General features: G+C 38.4%; 1 protein-coding gene across 1 annotated transcript in view; it reads right to left on the minus strand.

Annotated features, from left to right (window-relative positions):
- Nucleotides 1-21,203, minus strand: part of TMEM131 (transmembrane protein 131) — a 73,935-nt gene that overhangs the window by 27,257 nt on the left and 25,475 nt on the right. The window contains exons 4-11 of the mRNA XM_081907753.1: nt 12,415-12,483; nt 9,543-9,666; nt 7,596-7,712; nt 6,168-6,290; nt 5,650-5,730; nt 4,026-4,176; nt 3,880-3,936; nt 2,706-2,767 (exon numbers count right to left, since the gene is read on the minus strand). Of these exons, the coding sequence (XP_081763879.1) occupies nt 2,706-2,767; nt 3,880-3,936; nt 4,026-4,176; nt 5,650-5,730; nt 6,168-6,290; nt 7,596-7,712; nt 9,543-9,666; nt 12,415-12,483 (784 nt within the window). The remainder of the gene's footprint in view (nt 1-2,705; nt 2,768-3,879; nt 3,937-4,025; nt 4,177-5,649; nt 5,731-6,167; nt 6,291-7,595; nt 7,713-9,542; nt 9,667-12,414; nt 12,484-21,203) is intronic.

The raw sequence follows: 21,203 nt of genomic DNA on the forward strand, positions 1-21,203 counted from the left end.
AAAGTTAACAGATGGCAACAACAACGAAGGATGCCCCCCCTTTCAGAAGATAATATAGAAAGATACCAAGAAGATACCTCATTCCAAGAAAGAGAGAGGATGAGCATGCAAAATTCATAATTATGGATGAATGTACAAGCCTTACAACCATAGAAGAGGGATTCTCATGTTTCAAGCAAGTTCAAACAAGTTTTGTAATTTACTGATAATATGAGGTACGTCATATATATACTACACAGTGCAGGGTCAGGAAGGGAGAGGGCCTTTTGGAAGGAATACTGCCTGAATGCAATCAGCTATTAAGTATACAGTCTTTCACCACCATCTAAATGTATTTTGTTGTTGTTCTAGTTGTCTGTTCTCAATGAAAAACATTTTAAAGAAATGTTAGAACTAGTTAATATAGCAATACACACATTTTACTTAAACTTCCATATAAACTTTAATACAGAACTATCATATATTGTGTTACCAAACATAAATTTCAATTCTAATGGAAGGATAATGGCTATAGTTAAGCAACTCAGCTGAATATTAAGCGCTGCTGACAAAACGGTAAATACAGTCTTCTGGCTCAGAACCAGCAATGCTATAAATACGTACATGATATTTTTACATTAATTTAGTATTATTTTTAATATTATAAATTGCCTTTCTTCTTTTAAAATTGTTCAGTTTCACAGACTTCAATATAAAGTGTCAGTAAAGGTAAAAACTTTTTATGACTATAGTAACTGGCAACAATACTCTTAAAGTGCCTCGAAGGAATTTAGTTCTATGAGTATCTAGCTTAAATTTCTGCTAAATATAGTCTTGGCCTTTTCCCATGACATTAGCATGAAGTTTGAAACCAGTTTCTTCCTCGCTTCCAAACTGTATCAGAACAAACTTCAAGAGACATATATCCCTGTCCTCCCCCCGCCCCATGTTTACATGGAAATATGAGCAAATAGTTTAGCCTTTAAGATATGCTTGATGGTATCTGACACTTCCCCAACCCACTTAACATCTAAGATGGTAGCAGAAATCTGAGCAGCGTCAAAACACTGGGACTGTATATTACGAGGTCATACAGTCAGTATTTCTTCAGTCAAGAATGAGGGCAAAATATCAGAGAATGAGGTGTTAAAATAATATGATTCCGAAGCTTGGGTATATAATCCACTGCTCAGTAGTTTAACACTTATCACCTTTGCTATCAGACGCAAAAGACAATTTAAGTAAAATTATGTACATTATTTCTGCTGCATCAATGATTCCTCTTTTTAACATCAGTGGCTCCATATTTTTGCTCACTTACTGCAAGCAGCCTTTCTGTCACTAACCCTGTGGTGTAGTGTGCAATTTGAAAAATCTAAGCTGACCATTCTGTATTTTTCTATGCACTCTGTAAGTCAGAGGGAGGGAAACAGGCCAGACCTATGAGTTCACAAAGGGTTCATTAAGGCCTGGAGCTCTTTGTAGAACATCCTTATGTGAGGATATACACACAGGTCTTTCACTTTTTATAAGCCATTGTAGATTATTACCAAATATGAAACTAATGATGCCCCACATTTTGTGAGATATGCTTCTGTGCCTCTGAGTTTGAGCCCAGGAAGCCTATGGGCTATCTTTATAATGACAACAGCTTGTTAAACCCACTGGTGCTGCTAGCAAGTTAGAGAGGAAAAAGACTCCAGAGGAGTTAGTCTTATACAAACTAAAAAGAACAGACATAGCCTCTGGTCTAAGACATTATCCAGTAGTCATCATTTCTCCCCTTTATACAGGAAGAGGTAAAACAAAGCTATTGCTGCAAGAGATAAATATACATTTCAAAGACATGGAAACAAGCACAGTACTCTCTCATCTCCCATGCTGGACAAACTAGAACAGTGGTTAAGAAAAGGGATTTAGACAACAATAAGAGACATTGCTTGGTGACAAAAGGATTTCAGCACTGACAGAACACACCAGCTCAAGCACCTTAGCCCGAAAGAGAATATTTGTGACTAACCAGATGTTTGAATCGTATTCTGGGTCTGGGACAGGCCTCTTTAGCTTTGAGTCTCAAAACTGCCTCCTTTACAGTGGTTAAGACAAATCTCTATTGCAAGCCAATATTAACCACTTTTATATGCTGAAGTTTGTTGTGAAATACCAGCTACAAAAGAACCTTTAATTCTTGTTTGCATTTTTATTTTGTAATTGTCATACTGGTTATCTGCATGCTTTTCAAGGCATTTGCCCTGAATGATTTAGTCAGAAATAACTGGGAATTATTAAATGCATTTCCATGTACTTGCTGGAAATCGCATTACTTTTTATTGTAATGTGACACCATAACAGCAATTATTTAAGGTAGTTGTACAATTACAAGCTGTAAGTATTAATTTATGATGACACTGAAAAGTAAAGCCTGAATAACAAGCAACTAAACAAACCTTTAAATATGCCCCTGTAGTCTTAGTCTTTAGTAGAAAGTTGAAGGGAATGCAAAGTGGGGGAGCTGTTGTTCAGTTTAACTATACAGTCACAACATGTAGCATGGGAAGGATACACTGCTGAAAGCTGTTAAGTGCATCGAAAGCGGCATTTCATTGAGTCCATTTGGAAAAAGGGACTAAACTAACAGAACTTGAGCTTTGATATCTAGTGGATTCATGTTATCTTTTAAGTCTAGAAAAATATATTGAGATAGTGAAATAAAAGGTAATACTTACTGTTATTGGTACATCCTTTGTTCCTGAATTTAACAAGTGTAGATTTAAGATTTTGGGCAGATCTGTTGAAAGCCAATAAAAAAGCACTAAGGCTCGTTTGCATAAAAGGGATTTTTTAAAAGTCAAGTCAGCTTTGTGACATTTATTCAAGTTAATCCAATGCTGAAATTTTACTTAATTCTTGCACTTCGCCATTCCCTTCTCCCCCAGACATAAGGAGCGGATGTTTGATGCTTCTGCTTCTAATCTGCAGTAAACAATAGTCTGCCATTTTATCCAACTGTAGCAAACTGTGGTTAGTGTGCAAATTAATTTGTTCTCCAGTCAGGATCCAGGCATGGTGGCAAACTATTGTCTAGGCAAACCATAATTTGTCACACTGGAGCAAATGGGCAAACTATGGTTTGTTGCAAGGGAAGGGAGGGGGAGATCATGGTCACCATTACTGAATCCTGATCTTCCAAACCAGCCTGGTGCCTTCCACATGCTTTAGACTACAAGTCCCACCTGCCCCTTCCCAGTATGGTCAGTGGTCAGAGATTATGCAACTGATGACCGTAACAGCTGAAGGGCAACAGGTTGGGGAAGACCGTTCCAAACTATGATTTGGAGACTAGTCTGAATACAGATGCACCTGTGTACAGTCATTTGGCAGGTGTATAAATTAAGAGTGATGTTATAAAAAGTACTATTTATAATTGCGTTATTAAGTTATTTCATTTTACTTTATATAATACTTCTAAAGCTAGATATCCTAGGCATTTAAATACAAATGAGATGGATTCAGAAAGTTTCCCTCATGCAAAGTTCTGCTAGAAGAAGAAATTATTTTCACCAATTCCTCCTTTCTCCTGTAGCCCCCAAAGATCTGCTCTGGAGCGTTTGGGGACTCCATGAAACACTATGAAAAGTAGCCGCAGAGATAATACCAAAAATCACCTTCCTGCACCCCGTCTCCAGAAGAACCCTGGATTTTTATTTTTATTTATTTATGTAAATGGGTGGATCCTTTCCATTAGCAGCAGGACCTGTCTGGATGCAACCCAATACATATGAAGGCCTACATGCAAAGGCTAAGGAACAAACACATGAAACTGATATTACGCAGCTCTTGCAAAATGAGGTGTGTCTACTCACAATCTGAAATGGAGGTGTATTAAAATATAGGACTCACCTTGGGTTCTTAAAGTACCAAAATCTAGCATTTCTGTCGATGAATAAATTCCTGGGGCTTTAAGATAGGACAAAACAAAGTGAGTATCTTTCACTACTGCAGTAGGAAAATACATGAAGTTGATGAAACATTACATTTCTACAAACCTGTTGTGACTTCTACTTCTACTGGCAGAATAATAAACTCTGTGCTGTCTGAGGCATTTGTTTTTATTCGAATGAAGGCTGTGTAATTATCTGCTTCCCTTGAAGAGAAACTGGCTCTCATAACTCCTTTAGTTTCATAGGGGGGAATTTCCTATTGAAACAGACAATTGTGCAGAATATAAAAGTCAGTATAATAAAAAGGTCCACAATGCCAGCTATAATACAAGTGGAATATGGAGTATACAGTTGGCGTTTTTAGGCCATGAACTAACTAAATAGTGAGATGGAAGTGTCAAACAGTTTCAGAAACAACCATCACATAAAAGGTTCAGAATCATCATGTGTAGATTATTCATGCTGACAAGTAACAGTTTGTTAAACCTGCCTTTTCCTAAGTGCCTAAGACTAGTTCTGTTGTAAGAAACCAGTACAAGAAATATATTTGGTGATGCTACCAATGTTTTAGAGAAACACTTAAAAGCCTATTTTGCATCAGTAGCAAAAAAATGTGTAGATACTTCTGTCTGTGCCATCCAAGCCCACTCATTCCCCACTCCCACAACAGGCAAGCCATAATTTTCTTTCCTCCTGTGCATTCAAAATTTCTGGAAAGCCTACATTATAGCAAAGAGAATAGGACTTAATTTGTCTATACGCTTCAAAAGTGGGAGATTCTAATCACTGCTACTCAGAAAGTGTAAAAATAAATGTATCCAATTTAAGTTATACTCAGACTAGACCCACTGAAATAAATGAAAATGACCAACTTAAGTCCATTTTCAATGGGTCTCAGTAGGACTTAGTTGGATACAAACCAAGGAGTCATCAGCAACCATCTCAAATTGCATGCAGGCACACTAGCAATTTTATACAAAAATATAAACTGAAATTTTATAAAAAATATAAACTGGAGGATTGTCCTGGAAAATCCTAGAAAAGTTCCCTAGTATTTCTTTGCTACATAAAAGGTAGTTGGTGTTATATCTTCAGTCAAAACTACAACTTTTGGAATATTCTGTGGCTAGAATATTAGATAAAAACCACACACGTGTCTAAAATCACTTGGTAAAAAGCTTATGTGCTATCAGACTTGCGATGAAATGAAATTGAAAGTGGCTAACTCACTATAGGACATAATTGTTAGGTATTTGTATACAATATTTATTTTTTAAAAAAATTATTTGCTTGTTATGAATGGAATTCTCATTTTAAATTTGTTTTGACCTTTCACCTTTAGCATCAGCCCCCCCCCCGCAAAAGCAATTGTCCACATTTTCTGGTGTATACAATATTAACGTTACTTTGAAAATTCATGACAAGTTCGTTCCCATTCTGCTTTGAACTTTCATACTTGTCACTGGACCCTGTTGATATTTGATGCTGCACAGTTATGGTTTACTCCCTTATCTTGAATTGCTGGGCCTCCTGGCCTCATTTCAAAACAACATCCACCCTCTTATCTGTATATGTGTGCATGAGATTTCAGGATCAGCAGAGGAGAACACCATGCATCTGAGGAAGGCTGCTCTGGCCCACAACAAAAGTTTAAGCCACAACAAATATTACTCTTTGCCAGAACTTATTAATACCTTAGTGTGAGTCAAGTAATATTTGCGCCACTCACCCATAATTTTCTTGTACCCCCTTGCTGACCAGTTGGAAGCTCTAGGTGGAGATCACCTCCACTTGAATACATTTCTACCACCTGTGAGGATAGCCAAAAATAATAATTGATAAAGTTAGAGCTCAAGTTCCAACTAGACACACTCTCATGGTTGCCAGCTAAGGAGAAACTATTTATATTTTATTTTCTCTGTGGTAAAGACCACACAAACAACATAGTCAATGAATTCCTTCAAGTGTTAGAATGTCATTTATCATTCCACCAAATAAAAAAATCAAATGATTTTATGCAAGTTTCTGTATTTGCCAAGTCAAACCTTACATGCAAACCTTTAGTTCCATGAACATAGCTTCTCAAAACTACCACCAAGACAATTATTTTAACTTCAATGCTTTATACATAATAACATTCCGAACTGAAAATAAAGGAATAGAATCATAGTATACAAAGAGCACCTGAAATTCATTAACATTATATTTTAACAGGTAACTGTAAATATGAACAGTGCTCCTACATACCTGCAAAGGCTCACTATGGGGGTTGTGTATATTTATAATAGGAGAAAAACTGCTGTTTACTGGAACTTTTGCTCCTATAAAAGGGCGAAGTCTGTAAGGGTTTGGTACTCCTACACCAAATACCTGTTTAAGAAAAAGAAAACAACCTTTTAGTATCCCAATGTGAGTAATTGTCTGTTTTCCACCTTTAAAACTCACACAATCATTGACAACAAAGAAACACTACCTCTTTCCCAACTTGGAAGTTTACAGTTACAGTATTTTAAAGTGGTCTCATACAGTATCTATTGCTTTAGGATACAATAAAATATATCTTTTTCTTCCTTTCAGGAGCCACACAAGTGACAACTACAGACCAGCTTTTCTCTAAATATTTGTTTTGCAACCAGTTTTTGAACTTTTTATATGCAATGCAGATTTTTTTAAAACAACAACTTAAGATCACTGAGTAGGACTGAGTCAAATACAACCCTTTGAATTTTTTTCTAGCTCCGAACCACAGTAACTTAGAGCGCTACAGGTAGTAAATCATGATTATGTTCATGAATACAAAAAATGGCATTCCCCCCATTTTTGTCATTCCTTTCAGTTTTCTAAAATATGTGATCTTGTTCCTGCAAAAGCTACTTTGCCATTTAAATGTCCTTCTCTTAATTTTTAAAAAATATTGTGGTGTGCTTAAATCAATCAACTGTATTAGATCAAGTGTATTATCAACTTTCAAGTCTATCACTATTAATGTATCTCATAAATCAACAGAAGCCTGTTTTGCATTTTAATAGACAACTTGGAGGCTTTTCACCTTGCAAATAGCTTGTTCATTTCTAAGCTGTAGGAGGCGCATTAATACTGTAAGACTTTTTGTAATCTCAAGTGCACGGAATTTCCATAGCACAGTGGCACTTATTGCAGGTGTCTCACAGCATCAAATAATATGTATATATTGAAGACAAATGGCATCTTGCTCAATGAGTAATTCCCATTTGAAAGCAGGAATGTCAATCAGAAAATCTAAGTTCATGATATGTGGCTGTTGGTTTCAATTGAAAGCACTGACTTAAGAGACCTATGCTAAACTATGAAGTAGTCACACATTGCAGTACAGTGCCACCTCAGTTTAAGAACATCCCTGTTTACGAACTATTTGGTATACAAACTCCACAAAACCGGAAGTAGTGTTCCAGTTGGCAAACTTTACCTCGGTCTACAAATGGAAGCCGAACAGTGGAAGGGCACCGGCGGCGGGAGGCCTCATTAGGGAAAGTGCGCCTTGGTTTAAGAATGGCTTTGGTCTAAGAACGGACTTCCGGAACGGATTAAGTTTGTAAACCGAGGTACCACTGTATATGCTGAGCACCAATCTTAATAATGTGCTTTCACTTCTGTTCTCAATCATTTAAGAAACAGTAACATGATGTTTTCTCTTACCTGGTAAGTAAATACCCCATGATTAGATGTATTAATAAATAAAGTATTTTCTACGTTCCCCACCATTCTTGCAAGAAAAACCACATCAAATGATGTGTTCCCCCCTGGAACGATTTTCTGAAAAATAAAACACCAGATATAACATGACATGTTGTTCATCTTAGAAGTGTAGTGCTTCAAATATGAGATCAGGCATTCAAACACAATTGATATGTAGAAGCTGTGTGTGAACACCCATGAGACAAGCAAGCCACGTACTATAGCCCTTTCTTTGGAAAAATCAATTTAAGTACCTTACAAAAGTTACTTACAATACACTCTTTTTAATTTGGTTGCTACTGCATCGAAACAAACAACTGTAAAGTACAACATGCAGGAAAATTTCTTTTTTGGACATTATAGCAATATTACTGTAATGTGAAAGAACACTGAACTGCTTATTGTTTAGCTTACTAAGCACATTGCTCCAAGTGTCTCAGGTTCCACTCTAAATGCCAGATTGGAGTACATAATGTTGGTCCTACAAATTGGTGCTCTGACTCATTCTTCTCAATTGGCCTTAAAACACAGAAAAATTATCTGATGTGACTCCTCCCTGAGCAAAGTTATATAACACTTCGGGAATCTTCTATTTTCTTATAGACAACACCCATAATTGTTTGAATCAATGAGCACAGAGCGATCATAAGTTTAGGAGGTACCCATAATCAAGACTTTACTATCTGAGGAAACTTTTTCAGTTTCAGAGCCACATTATAGCATTGGTAATCTTCCAGAGGTCACAAGCAAGGGTGGACATGGCTAAAACCAAAAGCAGGTAGGGTCAAAACTGCATACATACCCTATCCACACAAATCTATCCATTCACACACTCCACACCTCACACACTGTCACCTCCATTATGGAAGAGTCCTACATTGATAGATTTCATTAAATATGTTAATTGCTTTAGGGAAGATGTGTGATCAGTTAAGTCTTGTATTAGGATTAAGAAGGGAGTATGAATTTACAAGCTTCCAATAATCCCTCCCCCCTCAAATATTAAACACTTGGATTTAAGCTCAAAAGATTATTTCATGTGGCAGTAAAGAAACACACACCCTTGCTAATTAAACATGCTTCTGGAATAACAGGACAAAGAGAAGGACCAATGATCATTTCAGCTTTCACTTAATACTGGTTGACACCCTGACAGTGGCGGAGAGACACGATCTTAATTGAAATACATGTTGTTGGTTATTTGCTTTCGCAAGTGCTTTGTAAAATGCAGCCTTATTTGGAGCCTTTTTCATATATTTTAGGCACTTGGTTAGTTGGTTTTACAAAAACATGGTGAAGAAACACAATAAAAAAATACTAGTTATCTTAGCAGCTCATAGAAGCATGCACAAAAACGACAGAATCACTTCCAAAGGGCGGCAACCATTTATCGGCAACTACTTATGAGTGCATAAGCTCTAAGTAGCAACTCCTACTGAAAATTAATACATCAGCAGAACTCTGCTCCTGGCTGTGTTATACCAGAAAAGAATAAGTTCTGATGAACTTGAAAACTCACACGTTACTTGGGAGACTTTGGTTGGTAATACAGTAGTAAAACTACTATCCTGGTATGGATTCCCCCCTGTCCCCATGGACTAAATTCAGCTACTACTGGTTAGAAACCATTTCTGAGCTATAATTATCCATTTTCCATATTCTTGAGAACACCAATGCTATGGGCCGGAGGTTCACCACCACTGCCCTAGAATGATGAAGAAACCTCCTGACATTTACTTTTCATATAACCCCTCCACAGTGAATTGTACGTGGCATAATTTTGTTGAGTTTGCATTTAAAGAGAAGCTATTTTAGTTACTGTGATGTACTTTGGAGTAATATCAGTTTTTGCTGGAGTGAAACCAGCTTGCAGAATAACACCAACTTGGAAAAACAGAGCTAACTCACCCTGTTTTGAAAAAACGATGCATGAAAATGTGAGGTTGTTGCAGATATTGATACTAATATAATAGTTTCTTCTGCACTTGGATTGTGCAAGTAAACCTTTTCCATTTTTGGCATCCCAACTGGCCTGTATTAAAAGAGAGTAGAAAAAGCATTTAAATTGTTTCCTCAACTGCCTACAACCACAAAATATTTATAGTTTTATGGTTGCAAGGAACAAACAGGTGCATTTTATGAATGACCACTGTCAATTATTATTATTAAAATTTATATATCACCCTTCATCTGAGGATCATAGGGCAGTTTACAATATAAAAGCACATTATAAACACCATATAACAAACAATAACCCCCTCCCCACAGTTTAAAAGGCCATATTGTTTAATTAGCCAGGAGAAGAGGAATGGTTTTGCCTGGTGCATAAAAATATGCAACGAAGGTGCTGAGCCACCACTGCAGAAAATGCCTGTTCTTGTGTTGTTACCCTCCAGACCTGTTGCAGAGGAGGCGTATGAAGAAGGACCTCATTATCACAGGATCCTGGTCCTGTACTCTTTCTTTGCATTTCCTTTCCTTCTGACCTTACCATTTACAATCCTCCTCCACTACCCCACCCCAACCTGTATGTAATATATGATACATCAGGCCAATGCAGAGGGGATGGGAGAAGCTGGGTAAACTAGTCCCAAGCCTCAGAGGGCTAAGCTGGCCAGGAAGGCCTGCTAGGGACCAGCTTCTTTTTTGTTTGAGTTTATTCCAACAAGACACCTGCCCCAGGCCTCAGACAAGCTCTGCAAGACCTGTGATACATACACACACCCATTACTCAGGATAACACTTCATACATTAGATGAATTAGACTGTAATCCATGAAACCTTATGGTGCAATACACTTGTTAGCCTTTTAAGCTGCCACAACTTCTTGTTGTATTCCCTACAAGTGTTTGTGTCATTACTTTATTGCAAGCATATATTTATTCATGATGCAAAGTTATAATTGCTCCAATTAGCTGATAGGACTCATCGGGACCTCAGGGATTGGTGAGTGTCAGAGTCTAGTCCTTCTCGGTAGGAGACAATGTTCAGCTGTAGGTATATTGGTGACGAGACCCTAGTTAGGGTCTCGGGTGCCGGTTTTAGGCCTTGGTCTATATTCTATAGTCTATCTGTGAGTCGGGGCAGCATATTGATGCACCCCCGTGCTGTGGCGTTTGCAGGGCCCGTTAAAGGGTTGATTGCGGGAGTCACTGGTCCTACAGTGGCAGCATATAGGTCAAACTCCCACCTAGGTGAAGTGGGAGGGTATGCTGTGTAAGTTTATGCTTTACAGTCCCCTCCCACAACACCTGATTGCCCTGTGCATCTTCAGCCCCTGTCGGGCATGAGCAGGATACCTTCCAAGGCCTAAGCCAAGGTTCCTACACCTGAAAAAAAATGAAGTTGTGGCCTTATTTAAACCCATACATTCTTGTCATGTCTCATCTCTTGGGGGTGTGGTGGGCACCGGGGACAGGGTTTAGCATGTGGGCTCGCAATTACTTACGATGCAAAGTTATAATTGCTCCAATAAGCTGATAGGACTCTTTTTATATTGACTGTTGTTGCTTAGTTTGGCATATATATTTTATGCTAATATTTTGTACAAAGATTATAAATAAATAAATTTTGCAAAGTTATTTTTATCCTGCCTTTCAACTGACTAATGGAGTGGGCTAACGCTGCAACTAAACAATTCTGTCTTCTGGCCTTAATCCAGAGATGTGCAGCATGCATATGCAGCCACTGTAGAACTGCTGCATTAATAACTCCAGGGAAATGCTGCACTATGACTACTGCCATTATGGCTGAATCTCCAGGCATTGAAAGACTAATGATGAGAAGAAAAGAGTGAGCGCTGTTCTGATGTTTAATTTATCAGCAGAGTAAATTAATATTCAAAAGCCAAAGTCATTCAACCTTGCACATTTTGACTATTTTATATTCTACTTTTCATATATCCACTGTTGGCAGACAACATTCCCCCACCCCAATACGGAGTTTGACTCAGCTAACCAAGCTATGTTCCTAGTAGGTCAGAAAAAGCTTGGTTCTATTCAAGCCCCTTTCAGTTCCTGTCACACTACCAATGATGTAATCTGAAGAACAACTTGGTCCAACTCCCTCCCCACTGTGCTCCTTATCTGGCTGCTGCGGCATGAAATAAGTTCCCCGTTGGTGCACATGAGTTGTATCTAGAGAAGCACTCACATGCCAGGGATCCTGAGAATTTAGTTTTTCCAGGGTCCCTGGAACCAGTAGATTCAAGTGGTAAATAGATGGCACCAAAACTCTGCACGTACAACCTGTAGCCTAAAGCAGTACAGTCCTCAAATAACTACTGTATAAACTAGTGCTGCATGGAAAGCATACACAAGGATTAACAACTTCATCCTTTGGTGTTACTGGAAAATCATATTAGATTTTTTCAGTCGAAGGGCCCTTTCCTCAGTAAAGCAGACAGAAGCAGCAACAACAGATACTTCAATCATTCCTCCAATTTAGACTTCATTTATTCCTCCTCTTCCACCTTCTCCCCATATGTTTCTTTTCCCTCCAAATACGAAACCATGTGGTATGCCTGAAGTACAACAGGTGCAAATTTCTGCAAGTGTGAACCATCAATACTATTCATCCACTAAGGCCTGTTATATGACTTAGCCAACACACAGAGCCCCTTATACAGAAACTATGTGATTGATGCTGGGCAGATAAGGTTCTGGGCATCTAACATTAACATATTATCAGCTTTGCCTTTTTAATACATAGGTTTCTCAGACAGCTATTAACTTCCAGATGCCTTCTATTTAGAATGCTAGGCAAAGTGTTCACAACTTACTGCTCATGGAAATCCAGCATTGGTGGTTCAAACCGAATTGGTCTGCAATTCCCTCGATACATAGATATACTGTTGGGGGAAAATGAGAAGAGAACAAATTAAGATGACATTCAGTTTTTAATTCATGTTCAGAATCTTCCAAATTAAGTTGCCAATTAAGCTGAATGACAATCCAGGCTTGCATCCAGCAAAGTAGTCCCATTAGCCCAAGGACTTCCACTTGCACAACTGAACTTTCCTTCATGTTGCATCCCACTCCCACCAAAAATCTATTCTAGTTTTTCTCAGCCCTCTGGAGCAGTTCAGGGCAGTTCAAAAAAGGGTACCCAAACACCTGTATATCACAATGCCTTTTTAGTACAGTGGTTCCTTGGGTTACATACGCTTCAGGTTACATACGCTTCAGGTTACAGACCCTGCTAACCCAGAAATAGTGTTTCAGGTTAAGAACTTTGCTTCAAGATAAGAACAGAAATTGTGCTCTGGCGGCGTGGCAGCAGCAGGAGGCCCCATTAGCTAAAGTGGTGCTTCAGGTTAAGAACAGTTTCAGGTTAAGTACGGACCTCCGGAACAAATTAAGTACTTAACCTGAGGTACCACTGTATGAGCAATTGTAATGAGAATCTGCCTTAGATAGGCTGGAAAACTATTACAAATGTTCTTATTATACATGAATGACTAACTGTACAATCCTAACCATATCTATTCAGTGGTTAGGTCCCATTAAATTCTTTAGGCTTTACTCCCAGATTAATTGGGAATAGGATTATAAATCTTAGTTACGTCTAAACTGAGAGAAAGCCTATCCTGAAATATAAGATAAATTAAAGCCGTCAGGTGTAGTGTATCTTACGTGGGTGCCCTGGGTGATTACTTTTTTAAAAAGCAGTGGAAAAAATCACCCTCAATCCAGTGGATTTAAACTACAATCCAGTATCAATTATCTCATTCTTGGGCAAGGAGACAGAACAGGTGGTGGAATCTGAACTCCAGACAAACCTGAACAGTGATTATTTAGATCCATTTTAGCCTGTTTGCCAGCTTGGTGTTGGGACAGAAACAGCCTTTGTTGCTCTGCTGGGTGAATGGTGCTGGCAAGTAGATAAAGGAAGTGAAACTCTGTCAGTTCTTTCGGATCTCTCAAGCAACCACAGTATTACTCTGGGTCACCTTTCCAGAGATGCACTCTGTTATGTGTCTAGCATGTTTTCTGGAGGTCCCAAAAAGTAGTGCTATGGGACTCCTGTTCCATCCATTGGACTTTTGCCTACGGGATGTTACGAGGTTCCATTTTGTGTCTCATGCTGTTTAACATTTTCTTGAAAACAGTGGGAAGGGTCATCTGGGAGTTTGTGCTTAGGTGTCATCAATATGCTGATGACATTCCCTTATATCAGGGGTCTGCAACCTTTAAGACAAAAAGAGCCACTTGGACCCGTTTCCAAAGGAAAAAAAACTGGGAGCCGCAAAACCGGGAAGGTGACATCGGGACGGTGCGTGACTAACGCACGCACCGCCCCCATGCGACGTCACAGCCAGTATAGCGCCCGCCACAGTGGGGAGTGTCGGGGTGCACAATGCGCCTCCTCCCCTCGCTAGTATCCACCCTGGAGCTGCGGCAAAGGTGTAAAAGAGCCACATGAGGCTCTGGAGCCGCGGGTTGCAGACCCCTGCCTTATATCTTTCATTTTAAGTGTCTAATTTCTAGAAAGGCGGTCTAAAATATTTTAAATGACCAGTATTTTGAACACCACAATATTTTTTTGGTTTCTCAAAAATCCAGGGCAGCAGCAGGCACCCCTGCTAGCATAGAATATAACCAAGTCTCCATTAATATATATTATTTATAAGCAGCAATGTTGAGATGGGAGATAAAATAGTAAGTTGAAATCTTTTTTTAAAATGAAATCCTTCCTTTCAAGCACTATCTGCAATGTAAATATCTTTACACAAACCAAAGGACATCAAGTTCTTTGAAATGTATTATTAGGTCACCAAATACCACTGAAACCACTGTGTATTAATGGACTTGATAACATCTAGACTCCAATCTAGCTAAATTTGAGATGTGTTTGGTAGAAGCTGCTATCTTCAATTTAAAAAGATTATGAATATAGACTTCAATGGCTTTGTTAGCATTATATTAAGGTATTTTAAACCAGGATGTTTTTAAGGGAATCCTAATATAACTGAAATGTTAACCTTTTAAACTAAAAATATCATACTATCTTCACATCAATTTTACAGTGTTAAAAAATCCATTTATAAAAGGTATATTTTCATAAAATTGATCTAGTGATGTAATGAATGGGTATGATACCAAACAATTGTGTCCATTTTAAGGTTTTAATTAACGTTTGGAGTTAACTATACCTTGAAATTTCTATACCTCTAATAAATAAATGTATATTTAAAAATAAATTTAGGCATACCACCCAATGCACAGATTCTTGGACATGCTAAAGTTTTCAGTGCTATTCCACCGACACTCCTAAATTTTAAACAATGTAAGGGAAACTTATAATGCTTGAATTGACTATGCACTGTAAAAAAAATATAAGTCCTCCAATAAAAAATATTTCCATGTACCTTTATTTTGTTTGAATATAACATTTAAACCACATCACATATGCTTCATGAATTCCTCCCCTTGCCTCACAAAAGTATTTAAGTTCTAACATTTTAAGTTATTCAAAAGGCTTTGGCAACATGCTAAATTAACATGGCATACTCTTCAAAGTTTGCTTACTAAATAAGTCAAACAAGCAAACAAAACCAAATCCTAATCAATTTAGGGCACTAGAAAATCTAACCAAAACCTGACAACACTCATTTTTATCTATCCTGCATTGTGCTTGAAAGTTTCATAACCAAGCAACAGATAGGGACCAACCCTAAAAGAGCTTTCAAGCAAAATATGTGAGACATGAGCAAGTTAAACTGTCTTCAGCTTTAAGTGTGAAAACTTGTTATTGCAAACTTGGAGCAATAAAGCGTACTAATAACTTTGAATAAAATAAAAACATACAGTATATTCCTCCCACTTTGGAAGTGGAAGATTAAGTCTTGATCAATGCTAACAGCATAACCACATTCCAACCATAATATACTTAAGAACCTACGCAACAAAAAACACAACACAAGGTCACAAACAAGCTCAACAGAATTATGCAACCCCTGAATTGGTAGGCACAAGGACATCATAGCAGCTTTCAGATTTATTCAACTTAAGGTTAGAATTCTGAAGACAATTTCAGGCTCTGCTAGAAAACACTCAAAGTAGTTTATGCTGCAAACCCTTCTTGAAAATTTCTAGACCCTTTGCATTTCAAAACTATAACTCATCATAGGCAACTGGAAGCAGCAACGATGTAAAAATACAAAATATCTGAGAGTAATTCTTCTCATCAGAAGCAGCTGAGGTTAACTTTTTGTCCTTAAATGGCAAACTGCTGCTGGTGCCCAAGTAAATGATCACACCTTCACTGATAAAATATTCACTCTTTTCCTGTTCCTGCTCTGCACAGAGAAGGATGTAGAGGTGTGTGGGTGTGGCTGTGTATTCAAGTTTAGAAACTAAGATTACATTATTGGTCTTGCTTAGTTACCAAATAACTTCTGTACTGATTATGTCTAGTCCTATCAGGCTGTTCATAATCATAATAAAAAATATTTACCAATATCTGAATTGCCTTTTCCATCATGATCTAAGCTATGGGGAGTTTCAAAGAAGTCTAGTACAGAAACAACAATCTTATTACACCACAGGAGAGACTCCAGGCTGACTAGCAAGATGCCCTAAGCTATACAAATACTTTACTTTATTGTTAAATTTATTCTAGTAATTGTACTATTGTTTGGAGCTTAGTGGCTAATATGCAACTGGAACAAGTGGACCCTTTCATATTTGTTAGAAAAAAAGAAATATGATGAGAGAATCTCACATAGCAGATAGTAGTTTTCTGCCTCACTTTCCATTTTTCAAGGTTTATGTCTATGAGTGTCTGCTACTTAGGCAAAGGCACAGTGTGTCTAGATCACGTACCTTAACTACAAACTTAAAAATCCACTCTTAACGAGCAGACATAGCACAGGTAATAACATTTGGCTCAAACAGAAAAGGCCTATAAGCAGAAGTTTATGCAAGGTGCCGTCTTGTCCCAAACCTGCATATCATATCAGTAACATGCTGTAACTACTTGCAACACACACACACACACACACACACACACACAAATACTGCTTAATTACTGCACGTAGATTACTGGGAATTTTTACCCCCAAAATCAAATTATTACCACCTCCAGTCTTTAAGAAAATTATAGACTATTATAGGAGCAACTGTGTGTGTGAGGGGGGAGGAACTGCATTCCTTGTGCTGAACAAGTCTTTTAAAGCCATGTTAAGGCATCTGTTCAGTGCAAACTTATGGAACTCCCCACCTAGCACTGACTCAGCATGTGCCTGCAGCACTCAAAGGTGTATTCAAGCACCTTCAGTCATAACTTTTGTTTACCTGGCCTATTAACAACGAACAGATACTTCTATGAATGAATGCTTCATTAAAGGTACAGTCAGCCTTCCCACCCTGAGCAAGGTTATCCAAGATCTGAACCTGGGAACTCTTCTACCCGAAGAGAGGATCATACCCTAGTCTAGGAGTGGAGAACTTTGTTTTTTCCCCTGAGGGCCAAATCCCCTTGGACACTACATGCCTGCACTGGAGAGGTTGCTGTGGAAGGGACAGGTTACTCTTACCAGAGGTCTGAACTGATTGCTTACAGGGGGTTCCCCTCTCTCCTCTCACCATTCCATGTATCTGACGATGGCTACAGGTTGTGCATCTCTTCTCTACACTATCCAGCCAATGTAGAAACCCAGGCAACTTTATACCAAATCAGATCATTGGCTCATTTAGCTCAGTATTGCCTACTATACTGACTGGAACACCTATCCGGGGTTATGTATTTATGTATGTATGTATGTATGTATGTATGTATGTATGGGACGTGGGTGGCGCTGTGGGTTAAACCAGAGCCTAGGACTTGCTGATCAGAAGGTCGGCAGTTCGAATCCCAGTGGCGGGGTGAGCTCCCGTTGCTCGGTCCCTGCTGCTGCCAACCTAGCAGTTTGAAAGCACGTCAAAGTGCAAGTAGATAAATAGGTACCACTCAATCGGGAAGGTAATCAGCGTTTCCATGTGCTGCTCTAGTTCGCTAGAAGTGGCTTAGTCATGCTGGCCACATGACCCGGAAGCTGTACCCTCGGCCAATAAAGCAAGATGAGCTCAGCAACCCCAGAGTCAGTCACGACTGGACCCAATGGTCAGGGGTCCCTTTACCTTTATGTATGTATGAAAATATATATGGGGCAAGACAAGTAAACTGATCACAAGCTGTTAAGGGCTTTGAATACTGATAATAAACTTGGAACTTGGCCCTGTAACAAACTGGCAGCCAATGCAGATATTTGAGCAGAGGAATAATAGGAACTTGCTCCTGACAATAATCATACTGCAGCATTCTGTACTAACTGCAGTTTCAGGACCAAGTGCCAGGAAAGCCCCACACTGCAGTAATCCAGCCTTTAAATTACCAAATTCTGGACTACTGTGATCAAGCTATCAGGTCCAGTTGTTGTACTAGCTGAAATAATAAAAAGTGCTCCAGGAAGACTCGCAGACTGCATACCTGTTCTTTAAGAGGGAGTGTAGCTCTGTCCGGGGCAAGCAGCTGGCCAATTTTTCAGATATGAGAACCACTTGCCCACAGAGCCTCTGTCTTGCCAGGATTCAAGCTCAGCTTACCATAATTTCCTGCATCCAGGCTATGTTCCAGAATCTGCATGATATTTCTTGATTCAGATGTTATGGAGAAACAGCTCTGAATCTTGTCAGCATACCAATGGCACCTTGCCCCAAATATCCTAATCATGGTTCCCAATTACTGCATATGAATGTTAAAAACATTGGGAATAAAACACGCCTGTGGTATTTCATAGCATAATTGTCAGGGGGTTGAAAACCACACTCCCATTGCTGCTTCTTGGGATCTGTTATTTACTGACTGACTATACACTATAGTATATCTCACTAAAACAGGGCCCAGCATACTGGGGATCAACATAGCTGAACATGCATCTCCCAAATTGATTGTAGCTTTGTGATGACCAATTATAATTAGCAAATAAATTGGACTGTCTAACACAGTAGTGGAGAATCTCTGGCAGCCAGGTTTTCCATTTGGTCTGTGAGGCAGTTTTGGCCAACCGATGCCCACCTACATACACCTGATGTCAGATATGAGGCAGGTAAAATCACAGCTGGGCCAAAAAGTAGTTTGAAGTCTCTGAAAATCAGCTGGTTGTCTGTTCTTACAGGGAGCCCTGAGTGGCACTTCAAAGTACTATCTTTTTTATAAAAAAAATTTGATTTTTTTTTGTAATACACAAAGAAAAAAAGGGGGGGGGACCCAGTACATCTATACCATACAAAACCAAATAGACTTAATACAAACCGAATCAAAGACACAAATAACTTTCCATCTACTCCTTAATTCAGATACACAAACTTGTTGCTGATACAAACTATTATCATAATTTAACTGCATCTTAATTTATCTTAGGTCTCACATCATTCTTAAAGCTACTACTGAAGTTAATCAAATGCTGCAACAGAGTTTAAGCTACTGTAATTATTTTTCAAATATATTTTGAAGCCTTCCCATTTAGATACAAATACCTGTTTTGGTTTGTTCTTTATTTTTTCAGACAAACTGTCTATTTCCACATATTCAATCAATCTTTGAATCCATTTCAAAGTACTACCAGGTGATTGTTGGGGCTTCCAAATGCCAAAAATTGCAAGGGTCATAAATACCAATACCATTGTGATGTCCGATGACTGAGAGGTGATTGGCCATGCCCATCTGTCAGACTTGGCCACACAGAGTAGGGGAGATAAAGTTCTGCCTCGCTGGTCACATCCATTTCCCCACCCTTGGCCTAATGAGTGACAGAAGGGATGAGGATTCCGCTCAATTAGACCTTTCATCATATCTGAGATAGTGGGTTCCTTACAACTCACAGTAGGCCTGGCCTTAGAGAAGCAGGAAGACAACAGCTGTGATAATTGTTTATGATACTACTGATGACGCAAATCTATCTCAACTCATCCATTATATATATTTTTAGGCAATGCAACTGTAAATTTATCGTGCTATTTGTTTCTGGACCTGTAATTAACTTTTCTCTTGATGTTTCCAAAGACTCTTTTGGATGCCAAGGCAGTGGCATCCCAAATGTACAAACAGTAACTTCAGAGGCAATTCTATATATGCCACTCAAAAGTATGCCTCGTTAAGTGCAATTGGACTTATACCTAGGTGAGTATAGGTTTGTCGTCTTAGGCTCTTAAAATATTGAATACCTTTAGATCAAGTACTCCATTGTGCCATTCCTTGCATTTTTAGTAACAATTACCAGTAGCTTCACAACAATTTGCATAGATTCAATGACCTGACAGTACTTCCTCTTTTATTGTTTAGCAAATATTCAACAGAAGTAACTGAAAATTTACTATTCTTAAAATAACATCTGATGCAAATGGAGAGGTTAAGATATCAAGTTAAGTGACTGAATGCTTCTGGTTTCTGTTTGGTTTTTGGAAATTAGTGTTCATATGTGTTCTTGTAAATTTAAATCTGGCATTTCAAAAGTAGAGTAGAAAGTGAGTGTAGCAGCTAAGCTAACATTTATATATCTATGTAAAAACCAAATGAATGTTCAAATGCATTAGCTAGCTGTTTCCTCTGGTGCCTTTAAATGACCTGACGGTTTCATTATGCTACTTCAGCTTAGACAAAACAGCTAAAATGTTTTACAAATTTCCACTTTAATTTGAAGGATTCCAGCATGCTATGCATGCTCTCAGTGCCTAAAACAAAGATATCTATATACCCATAAATAAGGTAAAAAAACAACTACAATTTTGCAACTGCAATTTTCCAACTACAATAAGAACATTTTTTTTAATTCCATGCTTTGTGCCTTTGACTCTTCGACTCCTTATTGTAGTTTTTTAGACTTTTTTTAATATAGCAAATGGTCCCTAAGTTAACTAAATAAATAATAAGTGCAGGAAAACTAGTTGGAAGTAGCTTTACAACTACTGTAGACGCGCTAGTGAAGCTAGCAAAAAATACATGTGAGATGTAGACAGGAATTTCCAGTGCTAAGGAGAGAAGAATATATGAATTTCACCCAAAGATAAAAGCATATATGAATTTCATCTCTGTTACTCTGCACACCTCTCCTCCAACAGCCTGTCAGTCATGAATTATCACTCTTCTGGGCATTATGATGCCATAGCTAATTGTTACTGTCGTCTGGAACACACCAAAACTAGTGTCCATATAGCTGGTTGTATCACTTGCAACACACCAAAGCTGAAAACCACAGGCTGTTTCTAATATGAACTGATAGGAAGGAAAGTTTAGATATTGTGAATCATGTCATTTCATTGGACTAAATACTACAGAGGCCATTACCCTCCTAACGTACAATTTTAAGCTTTTACAAATGGCAACACCATTGCTAAGCTAGTGTGTGATCCAGCTGCACCTACTGACAAGTGGCTCTTAATTGGGCACAGTGACATTTACATAACAAGCAGCTGTACTCAACACACATTACCCTTTTTGAAGAAAGATATGTAAATGTTTTTATTGTAATGTAGTGCTCTGTCTCTTTTTAGAACTGAACTGTCAGATAAGCAGCTTTCCTCTAACCCC

The sequence above is a fragment of the Podarcis melisellensis genome (genome assembly GCF_964234715.1).
Source record: "Podarcis melisellensis genome assembly, chromosome: 4".
In the NCBI taxonomy this organism is placed as follows: domain Eukaryota; kingdom Metazoa; phylum Chordata; class Lepidosauria; order Squamata; family Lacertidae; genus Podarcis; species Podarcis melisellensis.